The sequence below is a fragment of the Amblyraja radiata genome, chromosome 7, assembly GCF_010909765.2.
Source record: "Amblyraja radiata isolate CabotCenter1 chromosome 7, sAmbRad1.1.pri, whole genome shotgun sequence".
NCBI lineage: Eukaryota > Metazoa > Chordata > Chondrichthyes > Rajiformes > Rajidae > Amblyraja > Amblyraja radiata.
The window spans coordinates 71563213-71586520 of record NC_045962.1 but is presented as its reverse complement, the minus strand read 5'-3'; the positions used below and the strand labels follow the sequence as shown (position 1 = coordinate 71586520).

General features: G+C 42.3%; 1 protein-coding gene across 1 annotated transcript in view; it reads right to left on the bottom strand.

Moving 5' to 3' along the window:
* Nucleotides 1-23308, bottom strand: part of kif5c (kinesin family member 5C) — a 155248-nt gene that overhangs the window by 85370 nt on the left and 46570 nt on the right. The window contains exon 2 of the mRNA XM_033024727.1: nucleotides 3386-3476. Within this exon, the coding sequence (XP_032880618.1) occupies nucleotides 3386-3476 (91 nt within the window). The remainder of the gene's footprint in view (nucleotides 1-3385; nucleotides 3477-23308) is intronic.

Below are 23308 nucleotides of genomic sequence, written 5' to 3'. Positions count from 1 at the left end.
ATCAATACTGAACCCCCAATACCGTGTGGTTTAAGTTTGTATACTAATCTCTTATGTGGGACCTTGTCGAAAGCCTTCTGAAAGTCCAGATATAACACATCCACTGGTTCTCCCTTATCCAATCTACTAGTTACATCCTCGAAAAATTCTATAAGATTCGTCAGACATGATTTACCTTTCATAAATGTGCTGCTATCCCATCTTCAATTGACTCCAGAATTTTCCCCACCACCGATGTTAGACTAACTGATCTGTAATTCCCCGTTTTCTCTCTCCCTCCCTTTTTAAAAAGTGGGGTTACATTAGCTACCCTCCAGTCCTCAGGAACTACTCCAGAATCTGAAGAGTTTTGAAAAATTATCACTAATGCATCCACTATTTCTGCGGCTACTTCCTTAAGTACTCTGGGATGCAACTTATCTGGCCCTGGGGATTTATCGGCCTTTAATCCATTCAATTTACCTAACACCACTTCCCGGCTAACCTGGATTTCACTCAGTTCCTCCATCTCATTTAACCCCCGGTCCCTTGCTATTTCTGGCAGATTATTTACGTCTTCCTTAGTGAAGACAGAAACAAAGTAGTTATTCAATTGGTCTGCCATGTCCTTGTTCCCCATGATCAATTTGCCTGTTTCTGACTGCAAGGGACCTACATTTGTTTTAACTAATCTTTTCCTCTTCACATATCTATAAAAACTTTTGCAGTCAGTTTTTATGTTCCCTGCCAGTTATCTTTCATAATCTATTTTCCCTTTCCTAATTAAGCCTTTTGTCCTCCTCTGCTGGACTCTGAATTTCTCCCAGTCATCTGGTAGGCTGCTTTTTCTGGCTAATTTGTACGCTTTATCTTTTGTTTTGATACTATCCCTGATTTCCCTTGTTATCCACGGATGCACTACCTTCCCTGATTTATTCTTTTGCCAAACTGGGATGAACAATTGTTGTAGTTCATCCATGCAGTTTTTAAATGCCTTCCATTGCATATCCACCGTCAACCCGTTAAGAATCATTTGCCAGTCTATCTTGGCCAATTCACGTCTCATACCCTCAAAGTCACCTTTCTTTAAGTTAAGGACCCTTGTTTCTGAATTAACAATATCACTCTCCATCCTAATGAAGAACTCAACCATATTATGGTCACTCTTGCCCAAGGGGCCACGCACAACAAGACTGCTAACTAACCCTTCCTCATTACTCAATACCCAGTCTAGAATAGCCTGCTCTCTCGTTGGTTCCTCTACATGTTGGTTTAGAAAACTATCCCGCATACATTCCAAGAAATCCTCTTCCTCAGCACCCCTGCCAATTTGATTCCCCCCAATCTATATGTCGATTGAAGTCACCCATTATAATTGTTTTACCTTTGTTGCACGCATTTCTAATTTCCTGTTTGATGCCAACCCCAACTCCATTATTACTGTTAGGTGGCCTGTACACAACTCCCACTAGCGTTTTCTGCCCCTTAGTGTTTCGCAGCTCTACCCATATCGATTCCACATCCTCCAAGCTAATGTCCTTCCTTTCTATTGCGTTAATCTCCTCTCTAACCAGCAACGCTACCCCGCCTCCTTTTCCTTTCTGTCTATCCCTCCTGAATATTGAATATCCCTGGATGTTCAGCTCCCAGCCTTGGTCACCCTGGAGCCATGTCTCCGTGATCCCAACTATATCATATTCATTAATAACTATCTGCACATTCAACTCATCCACCTTATTACGAATGCTCCTTGCATTAAGATACAAAGCCTTCAGGCTTGTTTTTACAACACTCTTACCCCTTATACAATTATGTTGAAAAGTGGCCCTTTTTGATTTTTGCCCTGGATTTGTCTGCCTGCCACTTTTACTTTTCACCTTGCTACCTATTGCTTCTACCCTCATGTTACACCCCTCTGCCTCTCTCGTCTTGCACCCATCCCCCTGCCACATTAGTTTAAATCCTCCCCAACAGCACTAGCAAAAAGAGGTGGGACCGTCCTGTTTGTACTGGTCCCACCTCCTCCAGAACTGGTTCCAATGCCCTAGAAATTTTAATCCCGCCCCCTTGCACCATTTTTCAAGCCACGTATTCATCTGCAATATCCTCCTATTTCTACTCTGACTAGCCCATGGCACTGGTAGTAATCCAGAGATTATTACCTTTGAGGTCCTACTTTTAAGTTTATCTCCTAGCTCCCTAAATTCACCTCATCCCTTTTTTTTACCTATATCGTTGGTGCCAATGTGCACCACGACAACTGGTTGTTCACCCTCCCCCTCCAGGAAAAAAAGGTTCTGACTGTTTGTCCTATCTATGCCACTAATAATTATATATACATATATGAAGTCTCCCCTTAAGCTCCAACGTTCCAGAGAAAACGATCCAAGTTTATCCAACCTGTCCCTGCAGCTGGTAACCCTCTAATCCAGGTAGTATTCTGGTAAACCTCCTTGGCACTCTCTCCGAAGCCACCACATCCTTCCTGTGATGGGGTGACCACAAATGTATGCAATACTCCAAATGCAGCCTAACCAAAGCCTTAGAGGGCTGCTTCATGACTTCCTGACTCTTATATTTATAGTGGCCATTTGGCTTGTGTTGTGTGTCATTAATTAAGGCATGTGTCTTTAAATTTTAGACTGCCCGTTATATTGTGGGTGGGATTTGGATTTATGACGTATTCTAGGGCGTGTTTAGAGCTAGGTTTCTTGCGCAGAAGCTTAGTTTTTAGTTTAGTTTTGGACCAGCATGAGGAAGGTTTACCCTTTGACCATGCGAAGTGTAACGGAGACACGAGGGGTTTTCTAACCTTTAAAGCGATAAGCTGGAGTTTGAAGATTATAGTGTACGAGTCGGAAGAAGGTTGGATGTATACCTTATTGTTTTTCATCAACAATAAAGAATCTATTAATCAAAAGACTGCGTTATGAAGATTTTTCTGTGAAGAAGCTCTGAAGGTCTTTGACGGAAAGCTCACATGCGTATAACGACATTCTCCTTAACCATGTAGTCCACTTAGTGGCTAGAGGGAGTAATCTCTTGAACGATATTAAAATCTGCCGCTATATTAAGTCAAAGGATACCCCCGACGGGGGGTGAAACCTAGTCCCAGAGAGTGGGGCAGAGGATTTGGCTAAGATCTCGAAAGACTCTTGTACAGAACATCTTTGTGAGAGAAAATCTGAAATTCCACACTTGAAATGACAAATATTAGTTTGCATAAAATAATTACACAATACATAAATCACTGGCATAAAACATTATTAAAGACTGAAAAGCGAGAGATTTCCAGCAAAAGCTTCTACATCGGACATTGAAGTTCAAGGTTCCCAATGTGTTCTTTTCCCATGCCACAAAATAGTTTCATATCAGCGACTTGAAAACCATAGTCCACAGCACCCACCTTTAACGATCTGCTTGGCACATGCATTGTAAACTTGTTCCTGGGTTGTGTTCGGAGTAAACACTTTGTCATATACGAAAGGTTTTCCTTGCTGGAAAAAGAAAACGAAAATCATGTTTGAATACATGGGTTTCAAGCGTATGATCTACCATTTTGTATGATCTCCTAAATGGCTCTGAAATGAATTACAACGTACATTCAGCCGACAGAGTGTTGCATTATCACCCCTGTTATTTGCCCTTGCGATTGAACCTTTAGCAGAAAGTATAAGAGTACATCCGAATATTCACGGCTATAATACTAAATATTCTAATAATAAAATATCATTATATGCAGATGATGTATTAGTTTATATCACCAATTCCCAAGTTAGCATTCCAAAACTACTAAATCTTAGTGAAAGTGAAATTTAAGTGAAATTATGTCAATAAAACCTCAAGATCTGATACACCTTCTAAAATTCCATTTTAAAATTGCTACGGAAAATTTTTACTATCTTGGAGTTCACGTAACTAGAAAATACACTTCTCTATTTGAAGCAAACTTTCCTCCATTAATTACCAAACTAAATGCCCTTACCCAATTTTGGAAAACGCTTCCGATGTCTCTTATAGGCAGAATAAAATGCCATAAAGATCTTCCTTCCACAAATCCGATATTCAATCAATACCGATTTATCTTCCAAAATTTTTTTTTTTTTTAAACTCGATTCTCTGATCACAAACTTTATTTGGGATTATAAATCACACAGAATCCATAAACAACATCTATGTAACCCCAAAGAAATTGGCGGATTGGCTCTCCCCAATTCTTTGTACTATTACTGGGCAACGAATATTAAAAACGTAATCTATTGGATGGACAACACATGCCAACAGGTAAAATGGTTAATAATGGAGAGAGAAGATTGTTTGCCTTTTAATATAGGCACGATTCTTCTCGCTCCAATAAATTTGAAGAAAACACTATATGAGAAAAATCCGATTATCCACAATACCCTACGAATCTGGAAACAAGTGAAGTCAACCCTTAAACTGAGAAATTTATCTCTTCTCTCACCAATTGCCAACAACCGTTTGTTCAAGCCGTGTATTTTAGACAAGATGTTCATACACTGGGAAAGATTAGGAATTAAAAAACTGGGAGATCTTGATGAGATGGGAACTCTTCTCTCATTTCAAGAATTACAGTCGAAATATAATTTGAAAGGTCAAATAAAGCCAATACTTTAGATACCTTCAAATACGAGACTATCTGAAATCATATATCCAAGACTATCAATATATGTTTCCAGACACATTACACGAATGTATGAATAGAAACTCGGATTCCAACAAGTTAATATCATAACTATATAATGCCATTTTAAAAATACAAACCCCATCGTCAGAAGTAATTAGAAGAGCTTGGGAAGATGAACTTGGCCTAACAATTTTAAAAGACAGATGGGAGGAAAGCCTTCTATACATACACAACTGTTCTCTTAACGTTAGGCATTTGTTAATACAATTTAAAATACTGCACAGACTCTATTATTCAAAGTCTAAACTGAATAAGATCTTCCCAAATGTTTCTCCTATTTGTGATAAATGTCTCCTTTAGGACGCAACTATAACCCATTCCTTTGCCTCTTGTATAAAGTTACATAATTTCTGGAGAGGAATTTTTTCTGGAGAGGAATATTTTCTAAAACACTAATAAATATAATTGGATCCCGACATGGAACTGATCACTCTAGGTACTTCAGAAGCCTGTTCTGAGTTATCACTATTTCAAAGACGTTTTCTTAATTATGGCCTGATAACGGCGAAAAAACTAATACTTAAATTTTGGAAACATACATCAGTCCCTACTCTTAAGATGTGGATTACAAACATGTCCGAGACACTACATCTTGAAAATATTAGACTTGGCAGAAAAACCAGATCATTTTCCCAAGACATCCCTTTACCTTTCCCTTTACCAATTTTTTACAAGGATAGTATGGCACAACACAACTTTGGATTTAAATCCAACTATGGGTTGGGTGAGGTGGGTGGGGAGGGATGAGAGGCAGGTATATCACCACTTTTCTCCCTCTTTTTCTTTTTCTTTTTTTTTCTATTTCTCTCTTCTCTCTTTCTTTTACCCAACTTTGGCTGCACTACTTTGGTAGTCTAGGGGTCCTATCTTTGCACATCTCACTTTTTCTCTTTCTTGTTTTTTCTCGTTTCTTTTCTTCTAATTCAAAGCTAAAAAGTCAAAATTGAAGCTGTACAATAACTGTATAATTTTATATGTCGTTTGTTCTACTCTTGTACGTTTGCTTCTAATAAATAAAAATAAAAATAAAATGTTTTAGACATTCAGCCGACAGGTCAACTATCAACGATCGGAAAACTGATAGCTATGCCCAAGACATCTCCAACAGTACCTCCAGACCCAAAACCTTTACCCCACAGAAGGTCAACATACATGGCTTGAGAGCTCAACAGGTAGCACATCAGGCTTGCGTGGAATTTTTTCAGAGCTCGGTCATCATCCTTGAACTCTACCCAACAGAACATGGGAGATCATCCGATTTAGTCTGCAACACCTCAAGCAAACTTCATCACCAGTTTCACAGTTAGAGATGACCAATAAAGGCAGGCCTCTCCATCAACATCCACATCCCATAGTAGCATCGACTTTCTGTCCTGGGCCTCCTCCACTGTCAGAATGAGGCACAACGCAAATTGGAGGAACAGCACCTCATATTTCACTTGGGTAGCTTACACCCCAGTGGTATGAATATTGATTTCTCTAACTTCAAGTAACCCTTGCTTTCCCTCTCTCTCTGCTCCTCCCCCATCCTAGATATCCAACTAGTTTCATTGTTCTCCTGATTAATTAATTTTACTGTTACACAAGAACATAAGATCATAAGGCCAAGGACAGGCAGAATTTACTCAGAACTGCTGTAGTTTTGGGAGCAACAGCAGCAGGAGCTTACCAAGAGATACGACTGATTGACTCTAGCCCAAGTGGGAGGAGAGAAGTGAGTCAGTGCCGGGAAAACAGTTGAAAACTGAGGAATTTGGTTTGTAAATTGGTAAATCAGGCAATTTATCAGTCAATTTAAGCAAGACTGCTCTTAGCGAGCGGCAGTGAGTGAGCGGCAGTGTGAGTCTTTGGCTCGAGAGTCTTCGGCGAGGAGACCACGCAATACGCTTGAGAGGTAGAGACGAAAGAAGATGTCAGGCAAGCTGATTCAGTGCGATGCTTGCAGTATGTGGGAGGTCAAGGACACTGCTGGTGCCTCTGGCTGCTACAAATGCGAGGTGCATCCAGGTAGAGCTCCTGAAGGGCCGTGTTGGGGAACTTGAGAAGCAAGTGGATGACCTCCGGTTCGTCCGAGAAACGGAGTCGTTCCTCGACAAGTCCTACAGTACGATTGTTACACCTAAGGTACTGGAAGAGAGAAGGTGGGAGACAGTGAGAACGGGAGGGAAGCATGGAATGCCAACGTCCCCGGGTGTTGTACCTCTTGTGAACAGGTTCACCCACTTAGAAGCTGTCGGGACAGAAGAGGTGTTTACACTGGGCGGCGGACTGGCGTGATGCGAATAGGGCTGTTGAGCCAAAACCAAAAAGGCCTAAGGCAGGCAACGCCATTGTAGTGGGAGACTCCATTGTGAGAGGTACGGACAGGGGTTTCTGCGGCAACAGACGGGATGCGAGGATGGTGTGCTGCTTTCCTGGTGCCAGGATCCAGGATGTCACGGACAGAGTGCAGAAAATCCTCAAGGGCGAAGGTGAACATCCGGAAGTGGTAGTGCATGTCGGCACAAACGATGTCGGAAAGAAGGGGATGCATATTCTGCAGCGTGACTTTAGAGAGCTCGGAAAAATGCTGAAAAGCAGGACCTCCAGGGTTGTTATCTCCGGTGTGCTTCCAGTTCCTCGTGCTGGCGAGAGCAGGAACAGGGAGATACGGGACCTGAACGTGTGGCTGAGGAACTGGTGCACGGGGCAGGGATTTAGATTCTTAGATCACTGGGATCTGTTTTGGGGTAAGGGGGAACTGTACAAAAGGGACGGATTGCATCTTAACAGGTGTGGGACCAGCATTCTGGCAGGCAGGTTTGCCACTGCTACACGGGTGGTTTTAAACTGAATAAGGGGGGTGGGGTGTCGAATGGGATAGTGGAGGATGGAGTTAAAGGGAAGGGGTTTCTTAAATGTGTGAGCGTAGAGACAGAGGGGTGTAAAATGAGGGTAGAAGCAATAGGTAGCAAGGTGAAAAGTAAAAGTGGCAGGCAGACAAAACAAGGGCAAAAATCAAAAAGGTCCACTTTTCAACATAATTGTATAAGGGGTAAGAGTGTTGTAAAAACAAGCCTGAAGGCTTTGTGTCTCAATGCAAGGAGTATTCGTAATAAGGTGGATGAGTTGAATGTGCAGATAGCTATTAATGACTATGATATAGTTGGGATCACGGAGACATGGCTCCAGGGTGACCAAGGCTGGGAGCTGAACATCCAGAGATATTCAATATTCAGGAGGGATAGAGAGAAAGGAAAAGGAGGTGGGGTAGCGTTGCTGGTTAGAGAGGAGATTAACGCAATGGAAAGGAAGGACATTAGTTTGGAGGATGTGGAATCGGTATGGGTAGAGCTGCGAAACACTAAGGGGCAGAAAACGATGGTGGGTGTTGTGTACAGGCCACCTAACAGTAGTAGTGAAGTTGGAGATGGTATCAAACAGGAAATTAGAAATGCGTGCGACAAAGGCAAACCCGTTATAATGGGTGACTTCAATCTACATATAGATTGGGTGAATCAAATTGGCAGGGGTGCTGAGGAAGAGGATTTCTTGGAATGTATGCGGGATAGTTATCTAAATCAACATGTAGAGGAACCAACGAGAGAGCAGGCTATTTTAGACTGGGTATTGAGTAATGAGGAAGGGTTAGTTAGCAGTCTTGTTGTACGTGCCCCCTTGGGCAAGAGTGACCATAATATGGTTGAGTTCTTCATTAGGATGGAGAGTGACATTGTTAATTCAGAAACAATGGTTCTGAACTTAAAGAAAGGTAACTTTGAGGGTATGAGACGTGAATTGGCCAAGATTGACTGGCAATTAATTCTAAAAGGGTTGACGGTGGATATGCAATGGAAGACATTTAAAGACTGCATGGATGAACTACAAAAATTGTTCATCCCAGTTTGGCAAAAGAATAAATCAGGGAAGGTAGTACATCCGTGGATAACAAGGGAAATCAGGGATAGTATCAAAGCGAAGGATGATGCGTACAAATTAGCCAGAAAAAGCAGCATACCGGAGGACTGGGAGAAATTCAGAGACCAGCAGAGGAGGACAAAGGGCTTAATTAGGAAAGGAAAAATAGATTATGAAAGAAAACTGGCAGGGAACATAAAAACTGACTGCAAAAGTTTTATAGATATGTGAAAAGAAAGAGATTAGTTAAAACAAATGTAGGTCCCTTGCAGTCAGAAACAGGTGAGTTGATCATGGGGAACAAGGATATGGCGGACCAATTGAATAACTACTTTGGTTCCGTCTTCACTAAGGAAGACATAAATAATCTGCCGGAAATAGCAGGGGACCGCGGGTCAAAGGAGTTGGAGGAATTGAGTGAAATCCAGGTTAGCCGGGAAGTGGTGTTGGGTAAATTGAATGGATTAAAGGCCGATAAATCCCCAGGGCCAGATAGGCTGCATCCCAGAGTACTTAAGGAAGTAGCTCCAGAAATAGTGGATGCATTAGTAATAATCTTTCAAAACTCTTTAGATTCTGGAGTAGTTCCTGAGGATTGGCGGGTAGCAAACGTAACCCCACTTTTTAAGAAGGGAGGGAGAGAGAAAACGGGGAATTACAGACCAGTTAGTCTAACATCGGTAGTGGGGAAACTGCTAGAGTCAGTTATTAAAGATGGGATAGCAGCACATTTGGAAAGTGGTGAAATCATTGGACAAAGTCAGCATGGATTTACAAAAGGTAAATCATGTCTGACGAATCTTATAGAATTTTTCGAGGATGTAACTAGTAGCGTGGATAGGGGAGAACCAGTGGATGTGGTGTATCTGGACTTCCAGAAGGCTTTCGACAAGGTCCCACATAAGAGATTAGTATACAAACTTAAAGCACACGGCATTGGGGGTTCAGTATTGATGTGGATAGAGAACTGGCTGGCAAACAGGAAGCAAAGAGTAGGAGTAAACGGGTCCTTTTCACAATGGCAGGCAGTGACTAGTGGGGTACCGCAAGGCTCAGTGCTGGGACCCCAGCTATTTACAATATATATTAATGATCTGGATGAGGGAATTGAAGGCAATATCTCCAAGTTTGCGGATGACACTAAGCTGGGGGGCAGTGTTAGCTGTGAGGAGGATGCTAGGAGACTGCAAGGTGACTTGGATAGGCTGGGTGAGTGGGCAAATGTTTGGCAGATGCAGTATAATGTGGATAAATGTGAGGTTATCCATTTTGGTGGCAAAAACAGGAAAGCAGACTATTATCTAAATGGTGGCCGACTAGGAAAAGGAGAGATGCAGCGAGACCTGGGTGTCATGGTACACCAGTCATTGAAAGCAGGCATGCAGGTGCAGCAGGCAGTGAAGAAAGCGAATGGTATGTTAGCTTTCATAGCAAAAGGATTTGAGTATAGGAGCAGGGAGGTTCTACTGCAGTTGTACAGGGTCTTGGTGAGACCACACCTGGAGTATTGCGTACAGTTTTGGTCTCCAAATCTGAGGAAGGACATTATTGCCATAGAGGGAGTGCAGAGAAGGTTCACCAGACTGATTCCTGAGATGTCAGGACTGTCTTATGAAGAAAGACTGGATAGACTTGGTTTATACTCTCTAGAATTTAGGAGATTGAGAGGGGATCTTATAGAAACTTATAAAATTCTTAAGGGGTTGGACAGGCTAGATGCATGAAGATTGCTCCCGATGTTGGGGAAGTCCAGGACAAGGGGTCACAGCTTAAGGATAAGGGGGAAATCCTTTAAAACCGAGATGAGAAGAACTTTTTTCACACAGAGAGTGGTGAATCTCTGGAACTCTCTGCCACAGAGGGTAGTCGAGGCCAGTTCATTGGCTATATTTAAGAGGGAGTTAGATGTGGCCCTTGTGGCTAAGGGGATCAGAGGGTATGGAGAGAAGGCAGGTACGGGATACTGAGTTGGATGATCAGCCATGATCATATTGAATGGCGGTGCAGGCTCGAAGGGCCGAATGGCCTACTCCTGCACCTAATTTCTATGTTTCTATGTTTCTAAGTGATAGGAGCAGAATTATGCCATTCGGCGCATCAAGTTTATTCCGCCATTCAATCATAACTGATCTGTCCCTTCCTGCTAACCCCATTTTCCTGCTTTCTGCCCATAACCTCCGACTGTTCTAATCAGGTGTCCATTTGTATCCCTCTTTGTCACCTTCCCCTCAGCCAACAATGAACCGTTCTATATTTCCTTGATCATCGTCTGCTTTGATCTGCCGTTTTCACACCTTACCCTTCCATATCTCTAGTTTTCCTCTCCAATACTCAGTCTGAAAGGACTCAACCCGAAATGTCACCCATTCCTTCTCTCCAGAGATGCTGTGTATCCTACTGAGTTACTCCAGCATTTTGTGTCTATCTACACACTGAACATTGAATAACGCACCCATGGGTTTGAAAGGATGTTGGGTAACACAAAGAAAAATGAAAAGCGAGAGGAGTCAATCAAGTCAAAGACGTTCCATTAGACCAGGGGTCGGCAACCTACGGCCCCCGTGCCGAATATGGCCCCCGTGCCGAATATGGCCCCCATGCCGAATATGGCCCGTAACCTGAAATCATCCGGCCCGCAGGCGTATTTTTTTTCCCGTAATTATCCGGCCTGCAGACCTCCATCATCTCCGGTACCTCCCTGGCCCGCAGCGCCCAGGCACGGTGACGCAAGAACAAAGGAGGCCTGCGCTGGCGGCCACAATGGCGGAGCCGCCGAGCGCCGAGCTCTGGCTGTACCGCATCCTGCGCAAAGCCGCCGGCACAGCCGTACACCTTCTGTGTCTGGGCTTCACTGGTGGGATCGGGGTTGTCAATAGGCCGGGGACGAGTGAGTAAGAGCATTTGAGCCACCGTCTTCAGGACAGAGCCAAGGCAATGGTTCGTAGGTACGCCATGTTCATGAGCGCCCGTAAGGAGGGGCCAGTGCCCCATGAGGTGGCGTCATCAAAGGGGCGGGATCCATATGTACACGTGATAAATGTGGCACGCCATCCGCTCACAGACATGTGTCTTGGCCCCTATGCAGTACAAGGTTGCCAATTAGACCCTTCCTAATATTGATAAAATGTCACTGACCTAAAGCATTTACTCTGCTTCTCTCTCTCTCTGGCTGCTGCCTGATCTGCTGAACAGCTCTAACATTTACCAGGAAAATGCATAACTTTCTTTTTTCCAGTGCCTACGTCAATCTGGAATTATCCCTCATACCAATAAAAAAAAAGCCTGAAATGAAACATAGATGGAATAAATTGTACCTATTGACAGGATCATGAAATTTACACTCAAATGATTTGCTTGTCCCCAAAGCCTTCTTCTGAGGATGCAATTATAAAACCAGTCTGTTGTGCTGCAGGGTGCCTGGTGCTAGTCTATTGATCCAGGGAGCTGGATGTCAAGATGGCCGACCCGCTCATGCACCTAGAATATGGCATGTCTCAAAGGTCATTTCTGTTTGGTGCTATTTGTTTTGATCCAAACCACTTTAATATTTTGCAGATGCAACCCTGCGTTTTGTTCTTGCTTTAAAAGCAGCTGCAGGTTCTCGTTAGAAAATGTTTGCATTAAAAAAAACACAACCAAGTTAAAAATATAAGCAGATCAGCGAAAAACAAATCACCTGCACCACTACAGAATTGCACATTCCATCCCTTCTCCACAAATTGTGCAGCTTCCAATTAAAATGTAAATGAATAGATGAAAGTTTAAGTATCAGGAAGGGACAAATAAACAACAAGGGCAAAATTAGATGTCAGAGTAGCTTCTCTCCATGGGGAAACAGATATAAATGGGTCCGTCGGCATTTCAACCTCGAGCTACGTGGAAAGGCATGCGAATGAAAGCTGCATTGTTGAACTGTTTCCAGCCAATCTGCAGTGCTCATAATGGTGCAGTTGCCTGGTGGCTCCCACTCTGCACAGTGTGTGACCCTGGCCTCCCCACAGTTTGTTTACAGCTGCAAAGCTGGCGAGTCTTCCGAATACAGCTAATCTACTCCGACATCAGCATCCCTCATATTAGATTAATTATCCTTCCATTCTTAATCATACAACTGTGCGCCCGTGTTAATTACTTTGTTAATTAGACGTTTGCTGATAAAAAAAAAAATGTTAATGCATCCTCCATGTGGAAGAGCACTCTTAAGATTTTTTTTTGTAAATATTGAACACGCATTGCAGTGATATAAATCATTCCAGGCACATCACTTCACTGGCATGTGACATGAATAAAATAATAATCAGCAGCCCTTGCAAACCACCGCCTTGGTCAACATTTTTCCATTCAGACGCTCTTGGAAAGCTTTCGCCATCCTGCAAGCCTTTTTGCTTTGCATGAATCCACAGATTATGATGTACAAAAATAAACAAAATATGAACAGAGAAGATTCTGGTCGGGCTTTGTATTCTGCCCTGATTGCAGCACATTTACGTCAAAGAAAATTCCCAGGAGGAAGCAGGTAGTTTCTTGCAGCCGCATAGATTCATATACTGATGCCCACGGCACCATAAAAATAATTACTCCTTCGACACAAACCAGCTGAGACTGAGTTTTGATCAAAATACAGGCATTAAATAAAAATAGGTAATTAAAGGCAAAGCATTTAAATTGATCACAACTGCTCTTCACGATTAACACATTAAGGCATGCTAATTGTTACTTGCCCCATTTGGCAGGTACAGCTGCTACCTTCAGTATAGCATTTATGACAGGGTTTTAAGCAATGTCATTCGGGGAAAGTAATTATTAATCAAACCTGCAAAATCTACAAAATCAAGACTTGGATTTAGCAAGCATTATTTGCAAATGGTATCCAATTTGCAAATGGTGAAGAGGTTACTAGTAAATTCAGGGAAGATATACAAAACTGTGGTGAATTGCCAGACTGGAGGGAGAAGGATATTAGTGCAGAAATACAGCATTGAACCCCAGTGCTGGGGGAAATCATTGTTTAAAATTGAGGAATCACATATTTTCTCTCAAAAGATCAAGTGTCTTTGAAACTCTCTTCCTCAAAGGGCAGTGGCAACAGTACGTTTAAACAACCAGATAGATTCTTCTTCAGAAAAAGTGAAATATGACCAGGAATGAAGAGTTTTGCTTACAATCAGAGCAACTGCAATCTTATTAAATGGCAGAGCAGTCTTTGACATCACCATTCACCCCTCTTTGAAAAGGAATTTGTTCTTAAATCCAAATTTGTTTAGTTGGGACCATGTTTAACAATGTCTACTTAACTGAAACATAAGAATGTGGGAAACAGATGAGTAGACCATTTGATCCCTTGCACCTGCCCTACCACTCAACAAGATCACAGCTGATCATTTACCTCAAGTACCATTTTCCTGCCCTATCCTCATTTCCTCCATTCTTCAATATTCAAACCTTGATTACATTTTGTCATGATATACTTGCAAATGGGATCTCCGTAGTGGACTTAAATACAGAATAGGTGACATTTCAGGTCAGAGCCCTTCTTCAGATAGAAGGTCGGCTTTAGGTCGGTGTCATTGGCATTTTAAAATGAGTGTGGTAAGGTAAACCCCTTTGGCATAGGATAAGAATGAATGAATGGAAGCAATTTTCAAAACAAATATTAAAAATATCTTTAGAAATCGGCACTCAGCAGACATTATTCAAAATATGGGCCATACACCCTGTAAAATCTGATTGATAAGAACATACTGAGGAAATAATTTTGCCCCGCCATTGAATATGATCCTTTGCCTCATCCATTTGCAATTTAACGCTCCAATCCTATAAGTATTAAAAGATTTATCAATCTTAACGCTGAATATACTCAATGATCCAACATTCGTACCCACTAGGGATAGAGAATTCCAAATGTTTACAAATTTCTGTGTAAATAAATTTCTCACCTAAATCCAAAGTGGCCAACCTTTTTGCTGAGACCATGCCACACAATTGAACTAATCAGTCAGGTCCTCTCAGAATTGTATCTGTGTCAATGCTATCAGCTCCCATTTTACTAAACTTCAGGGATACAGCCTTGACATGGCAGATGTGAATACTCTGCTGGAGGGAATAGCAAACTGATATCTTTAAAGAATGCAGATGGTTGATGATCAGTCTTGCTTTGTTCACACAGAATGTTCTCAACAGGTGATCTATGCAGGAGGTCAGACACATTAATGCTAAGTCTCACAAAAAAATTACAAACAGATACACCAGAAATTACAATTTGTACCCAGTGCAAGTTATTTAAAGAATCAGATGAATTAGTTGCCTTCTTTAACCACATTGTGGTAAAATGAAATATCATTTAAAAAAAAGGAACAGCAGATGCTGGTTTATACCAAAGATAGATAGAAAATGTATCAACACAGCATTTAAGGCAGCATCTCTGGCGAGAATGGACAGGTGACGTCTTGGGCAGGGACCAATCAAAATTTATTGGAATTTACCGGGCAGGCCTAGGATTTTCAAATTTAATGAGAACTTTATCTCTATTTGATTGTCCTATGTACCCAACTCTATGTACCCAAGGTGGATGTGACCTTGTTGCCACAACCACCTCTGGTTATGTGCTTGTGAACAAAATGAAAATAATCTGATGCACAATATCAAATCAGCAGAATCTGAAACACAAGCACAAAGATAGCGAGATACTGCCTGTCCCGCTGAGTTACTCCAGCATTTTGTGACCACCATTATATTTCCATTGCTAAGGCTGTCAATTATGAGTTTATAACATCTTGTGCATTAACATGCTAATGTGCCTTTGGTCAATTCCATCTTATTCTGAAACATTCTGAATTTCTTCTATTAATGCCTTTGATGAGCATCCCACTGTGATTTTAGCATGTTCCCTTCATCTTGGCTAACTGTGAGTGAATAATAATTTTCTGATGTATTAATATTGTGTGTCCAACCTTAATTTTAAACTAAAGTTGTTAAATCAACTTTTAAATGTTCTCGACCCGAAAGGTCACCTATTCCTTTTTTCCAGAGATACTGCCTGATCCGCCGAGATACTCCAGCTTTTTGTGTTGGTGTTCATTTTAAATTAAACAAGTTCTGAAACCATCAAGTGCAGTTGAGTTTATTGCCCAAGTGAGGCGGGGTACAATCTTGCTTGCAGCAGCAAATTGAAACAACGCATAAACATAAATTACACATTAATTACACAAGAAATTCTGCAAGTAAAAAGAAAAAATACTCCAAAACTTTTGCGTAAAAGTTCTACTTTCGAACACACTCATTTCCAAACATCTGCTTAAACCTTTGGAGACATATTTGGAGACAAATTGGAAATACAAGGATGGAGTTAAAGGGAAAGAGTGTATAGGAAAAGTTAGGAAAGACACCAGGATTAACAGGACAGAAAACTCACGAAGGGATAGGAGAGTATGGCCAAGTGAAATAGGAATTGATGTGAAAGGTGAGGTGAGTAATGGATTAAAAGTATTATAAATTAATGCCCAAAGTATAAGTAAAGTGGATGAGCTTGAGGCTCGGTTAGAGATTGGTAGATATATCATTGTGGGGATTACAGAGACATGGCTGCAGGAGGATCGGGGCTGGGAACTGAATATTCAGGGTTATACTTCCTTTTGAAAGGACAGGCAGGTGGGCAGAGGAGGTGGGGTAGCTCTGTTGGTGAGGGATGAAATTCAGTCCCTTGGGAGGGGTGAAATGGGGACTGACGATGTAGAGTCCCTTGGATAGAATTGAGGAATTGTAAAGGTAAGAACCTCGGAATCTTCTCTGTCAACCCCAAATATTGTTAGTTTGATTACAAATGTGTTCCACGATTCACACATGAAATGTTAATCTTAAGGAACAGTAGGAGCAGTGAGTCAGATGACTTTGTCCAAAACTATCTAGTTTCTGTCAGATGAGTTCAAATCTCAGTTTATGCTTCAGTGAAATAAGTCTGAATAGGTGACAATAAAATTATTTATCGCTGGAATGTCAGAGGTTGAGGGAACACGATAGAAGTAGATAAAATGATGAGAGGCATGGATTGGGCAGATAGTCAGAACCTTTTCCCCCCAGTGTAGAAATGTCCAACACTAGAGGGCATAGCTATAAAGCGGGAGGGGGAAAGTTCAATGGAGATGAGCAGGGCAGAGCTTTTATTTTTAAACACAGAGAATGGTAGGGGCCTGGAACACATTGCTAGGGGTGGTGGTGGAGGCAGATATCATAATAGCATTTAAGCTTTTCGATAGTCACCTGGAAGTGCAGGAAATAAAAGGATATGGATCATGTACAGGCAGATGAGATCAGTTTAACTTGGCATCATGTTCGGCACAAACATTGTGGGCCGAAGGATCCCTTCCTGTGCTGTACTCTTCTATGTTCTCTGTTCTCTGTTCTAAGTGCTTGGGGCTTAAATTTCTACGTATATAAAATAGTATGTCCTGAGAGAATGCACTGTCCTTCTGCATGGTTCCTACTTCTGGCACTGTGGTACAGTAATGCAAAGTTGTGTACACATATGCATGTGACATCCAAAGTTGTGTACACATATGCATGTGACATCCAAAGCTGGAACTTGTCCCCAATGAAACTCGACAGCAGAGGTCCCCATACACAAAGCATGCCACATGTCCCTGATTAATCACCACCTTTCTGGTGCAGAACCGTTTCTAGCTCACTGTATCACTGAGAAAAATTACGGCAGGCGACAAGAATTGAGGGTGACGAGGACATTGATAATGATTCCATGTGCATTTTGAAGGCTTGAGAGGGGGAAAGAATAGTGTGCAAAGTAGGTTAATTACCAAGGATGGCAATTGCTCAGTTTGAAATGACAGAGGAATACTAACATACTAACATCTATTCCTCTTGATCCACTTTTGATGTTAATGCAAACTTGATCTACTGATGTACTCCATCTGATGTGCACATTAACACCATACACCCTTTTAACCACAAGATAATAGTATCTGCTGATTTCTTGACTACTCACTCAGTGTGTACATATCTCCTTGAAGTTTCTTTACATCCTCATCTCTGCTCACAATCTTACTTAGTTTTGTATCATCAGCAAACATGTAAACATTGCATTTTGTCCCCTCAGGCAAATCACTGATGTATATTATATATACAGCTGGAATGCAAGCACTAATTCTCATGGTATTCCACTAGTCACAGCCTGAGAATTATCCATTTATTTCCACTCCTTGTTTTGGCTGGTAACTAATTCATCATTAAAGTAAACTACCCCAGCTCCTTGTTGGCCAAGCTTCCCTGTATGGGACTTTATTGAGAGCCTTCTTAAAATTTAAATACACCACATTCACTGGTTCCTAATGAGATAGATACATTCTTGATTAGTACAGGTGTCAGAGGTTATGGGGAGAAGGCAGGAGAATGGGGTTAGGAGGGAGAGATAGATCAGCTATGAATGACAGAGTAGACTTGATGGGCCAAATGGCTCCTATTCCTCATGACATGATCTGCTCTTCAAGTCACATCCTCAAAGAACTCCAGCAAAGGAGTCAAAAATTATTTTCCTTCATAAATCTATGCTAATACTATTCAATCCTATTATTCTTTTCAATGCATTATGTAAATGCATCCTTCATTATTGATTCCAGCATTTTCTCCCACTACATACATTGAATAAACAGGTCAACAGTTCCTAGTTTTCTTGATCCCTCCTTTAAACAGAAATAGACATGTTGCTTCCCTCATTTTCACAGGAATAATTCTGGAATCAATAGCATTTTCGAAGACACTAGCTAAAGCATCATTTTTTTCTTAAACAACATCATTAAAAATGTTGGTATGTAGGCTTGGAACTTATTTTCACCAATTAATAGTTTTTTTTAATTTTATAAGAATCCTGACCTTTAAAGAGGTGCAAAAATCATGAGGGGCATCAATAAAGGTGAATAGCCACCGTCTCCCCCCTCCCCGCCCCCACCCCAGGGAAAGGGGAGTCTAAAACTGGAGACCATAAGTTTAAAAGGGATCGGAGGGGTAACTTTTTCCACGCAGAGGGTGATGGGTGGAGTGTCAGAAGAAGTGGTAGAGAAGAGTACAACAATGTTGAGATTCCGGAAGTGGCTGCGTTGCCCAAGCAACTGCGGCTCGCCTGCAGTCCGTCTGTCTTTCCTTTTTTTGTTTTCTTTTTGTCTTGTTAGATGTATGTTTTAGTCTTTTTTTAGTTGTGTATATGTGGGGGGGGGGGTGTGGGAAACTTTTTTAAATCTCTTCATTCAACAGGGATGCGACCTTTTCCTTGTAGCATCTCCGTCTCTGTCTGCGCAGAGGTCTAATTTCGTGGAGCTGGCGGCCTCCAACTGGAATCGACCTTAGGGGCTGCGGTGGCAGAGCCTGTGGACTTACCATCGCGGAGATGGCTGAATTCGGAGGCTGTGGTGGCGCTGTGGCTGCGACCCGACTTCGGAGCTTCAGAGGCTTCGGCCGAGGGCCCTGAGGACGGTGACATTGGGAGCTCGCAGGTCCCTGGTTGTGGACTCATCATCGCGGAGCTGGCTGACTTTGGAGGCTGTGGTGGAGCTGTGGCTATAACTCGACTTCGGAGCTTCGGCCACGGGCCCTGTGGACGGTATATCGGGAGCTCGCAGGTCCCTTGTTGGTGACCGATTTTCGGGAGCTCCCGCAACAGCAGCTTCGTCCACTGGACTGGAGGGTAGCGGCTTCATCCGCCCTGAGTCGCGGAGTTTGAATCGGCCCATTCGCGGAGTTTACAATCGGCCGCGGAATTTACCATCACCCGGTGGGGGCTTCAACATCGACAGCCTCGATCGCCTCGACGCAGCGGGAGAACAAGCAAGGAAGAGATAAGACTTTTTGCCTTCCATCAGTGTGGATGTGCCTGGAGATTCACTGTGATGGATGTTTGTGTTAAATTGTGTTCATTGTGTGTTTTGTTGCTTTTTTCTGGCATGACTGCAAGGTACGCAATTTTGTTCAAACTTAATGTTTGAATTACAATAAAGGAAATTCAAATCAATTCAATGACATTTAAAAGACACTTGGACAGATACGTGGATAGGGACAGTTTGTAAGTATATGGGGCAGACACAGGCAAACAAGATCAACTTGGTCAACATTTCATCCGTTCTTCATTCTTACTAGATGTTTTGTTGGAGTTTTGCATCTTCTATAAAGCCAACACTAAGTAGTCTGATACCTCTGTTATTTGATTCCCCATTGCAAATTCTCCCTCACTACATTGTAGGCTCAGCCAGTCATGATTTTTTTATTTTTTTTATTTTCAACCATCCTACAGTAAAGGGCCTGTCCCACTAAGCGATTTTTTTGGCGACTGTCATGGACGTAGCTGGTCGCCGAAAAACCAGCGACTGGACGAATGGGCCTGTCCCACTCAGGCAATTTTTTAGGCGACTGCCAGTGACTACGACAATGGAATTCACCAAAGTCAGCACTGGCGACAACCTACGCCATCCTGGTGACAACCTATGACAGCACCTACGTCAGGAGAAGACAAGCTACGACAAGCCCACGGTCGATGAAAAGTTTTGAACATTTCAAAATCCAGCGGCGACCAGAAAAACGCTAGGACTTTGGCCGACTGAGGAAACTACTCACGACCATACAGACGACATTCCGGTGACTGTGTGGCGACAGCCTAGTCGCCGGCAGTTGGCTAAAAAATCACCTAAGTGGGACAAGCCCTTAACTCTTAAGGGCCTGTCCCACGAGCATGCGACTCCATGCGGCAAGCGCGACCTAAGTGACTCCATGCGGCAAGCGCTACCTAACGTGGTCGCTTGAGCCGTACGGCTCGCGGGGCCAGTCCCACTTTGATCGCCGGAGCCGTATGGAGTTGTGCGGAGCTGGTCCCGAAATCGCGCGGGGCTCCGAAAAACTGACCGCGTTAAAAAATTTGGCGCGGCAACGGCCTGCCGTCCCTCAGCCGCCTCAACGGCGTACGTAACGTGCGGACTTTGCTCGCACTTCATGTCACTCACTCGACCTCCGCGCGGCCCCCGCTTCTGGTTAGGTAGCGCTTGCCGCATGGAGTCGCATACTCGTGGGACAGGCCCTTTATGGTCTAATTATTTGTCTCTGGACAGTTTATTCCCATATTCTGTCTTGCCTTTCTTTATCATTCCTAGGTTGTCCTTTGCCGAGTTCTAAAATGCTCCCAATCTGTAGAATTACTATTTCTGACAACTTTAGTCAGCCTCCTCCTTAGTTTTAATATTAGCTTTAATTTCCCTTGCAATGTAATATGTCAATTAGGTGGCACATTGGCATTGTTCTCCTGCTAAGTGATACAATCAGAGATAATTTTTTTCAGAGAAAATTAAACTCGCATCACTTACTGTGACGGTGCTTTGAAAAGACAAAGCCTATGAGGCGGTACAGAGGCCCAGTGGTAGAGTTGCTGGCTTTACAGCGCCAAAGACCCTGGTTTGGTCCTGACTATGGCTGCTGTATATACAGAGATTGTACGTCACACACTGGTTTTCTCCAGGTGCTCTGGTTTCCTCCCACACTCCAAAGGCATACAGGTTTGTAGGTTAGAAACATAGAAAATAGGTGCAGGAGGAGGCCATTCGGCCCTTCGAGCCAGCACCGCCATTCATTGTGATCATGGCTGATCGTCCCCAAGGTTAATTGGCTTCAGTAAAATTGTAAATTGTCCCTTGTGTGTTCGACAGTGCTTGAGTACAGGGTGATCGTTGGTCGGTGCGGATTCGGTGGGTCAAAGGTCCTGTTACCACGTTGTACCTGTAAAGAGACCTCAGTACACAACTCTATACTGCTAAACAAATGGAATAATTCAGGACATTAATCTGCTTTATGTTGGATATGTTTACACAAAGAGCAAATTGCCGCTCAAAATAGCCATGCATTGTTTTGTTTGTATTAAATTATCTTCAATGATTTATTCAAAAATAATTTGGGTTTTTTAACTATGGATCAAGATATTAAGGATCGTGATGTCAATTTTTTTCTTCATTCAGACTGATGTATATCTTTGGAATTCTCTACCATAGAGGGCAGTGAGTACTCAATTTTGTACATAAGACTGTTAGCCAGCTGGAATCCAGAGATATGAGGATCAGACAAGAAAATGCATTTGAAGTTGGAGAGTAATTATTATGTTACTATACGGTAGAACTGGTTTGATCAGATAAAGTCATGATCCCATCAGTTGTAAACTTATTACAGCACAACATTTACACTTTTCTTGGACGAGAGATAAAATTCCAAAATTTTATATATTCAGCCCATTTCAGATTTGTGATTATATGTTGATGATATTGAATCTCTCCCTCCAAATTTTCACAAGGGACAATTATCCTGCAAATACGTGCTGCACGATTAATCAAAAGGATCGCAGGGGTGAAGTTTTGACTGGGACTGACTGACAAATCAGAAACAGTACAAGACTACGAAACAGCACAAAACCAGCACTACAGTTATCCCACTGACATAGAGGTTTGCCCTGTAAATCCTCCAAATACAAAAGAATGCATCATTAAGCTTCTCTCAGCTTTCAATGGAGCCAGTTTACTGATCATGGCTTAATTCTCAGTTCTTTAATAGCAGACCAGCCATACAATCAGATATCAAACCCATTGCCATTGTCCTGCCTTCTAGATGATGGAGAGCATGTGTAGGGAGGTTCAGCTGAATGCACAAATTAGCAGTGTTGGAATATGCTTTTCTTACCCAGATGTTCACGATTCTCTTAATGCAGAACAAAAAAAGCCAGCTTGATCAACACACCAGCTCCTTCCTTAACCTTTTACATCCGATAGCACTAGTACACAGAGTGTGTCAAATGCATGCTCAATATAGGCCAAAGGTTCTTTGATTGAGTATCCCAAATCCAAGACCTCCAACATCAAGAACAATGGCAATAGATGCAAGAACACCCAACCATCTCTACATTCCTCTCGAAATCACACGTCCAAGTCAAAATGTTGTGTATCACGATTCAACCTCTCAAGCCTACTCCACAATTCAGTATCATCACGGCAGGTCTGTATGCAAGTGCAACACTGTCTTGCCATCTATCCACTTACCTTGCACTCTTCTTTTAAATCAAAAACCTCTCTACCTTAAAAAATATTCAAATGCTCTCCTTCAATTGGGACTGCTTCAATTTCGTTCAGACTTCGGTCTGGATGACAATAAAAGGCTATCTTATCTTATCTTATCTTATCTTTTGGGGACAGTGCCAAAGACTCCAAAGACGTACAGGTTAATTGGCTTCAGTAAAATTGTACCTAGTGTGTAGGATAGTGTTGGTGTATGGGTGAACATTGGTCAGCACGGACTCGGTGGGCCGAAGGGCCTGTTTCCGCGCTGTGTCTCTAAATTTTAAAAGACTTGGGAGAAAAAAACCCCGGTTCATTTGTGTTAAGTGGGTGAATCCTTTCCAAAGAAAAAAATCATTAACCTCCAATCATAAATTCTCCTTCTATTCTCCTCTGTACATCCACAAAATCAATAACCTCAGGATCTTGTATCATTTCTCACACTTTTAAACTACAGCAGATAAAAGCCCAGCTTGTCCATCCTTTCCTCAAAGCAACCCTCCCATTCCGGGCATCACTAACAAACCTTCTCTGAACTGCTTACAATGCATTTATATCCTTCCTAAATGATACATAATACACCAAATGTAGTCTCACAATGCCCTATGGAACTGAAGCATAAACTTTTTATTTTTACATTGAACCTGCT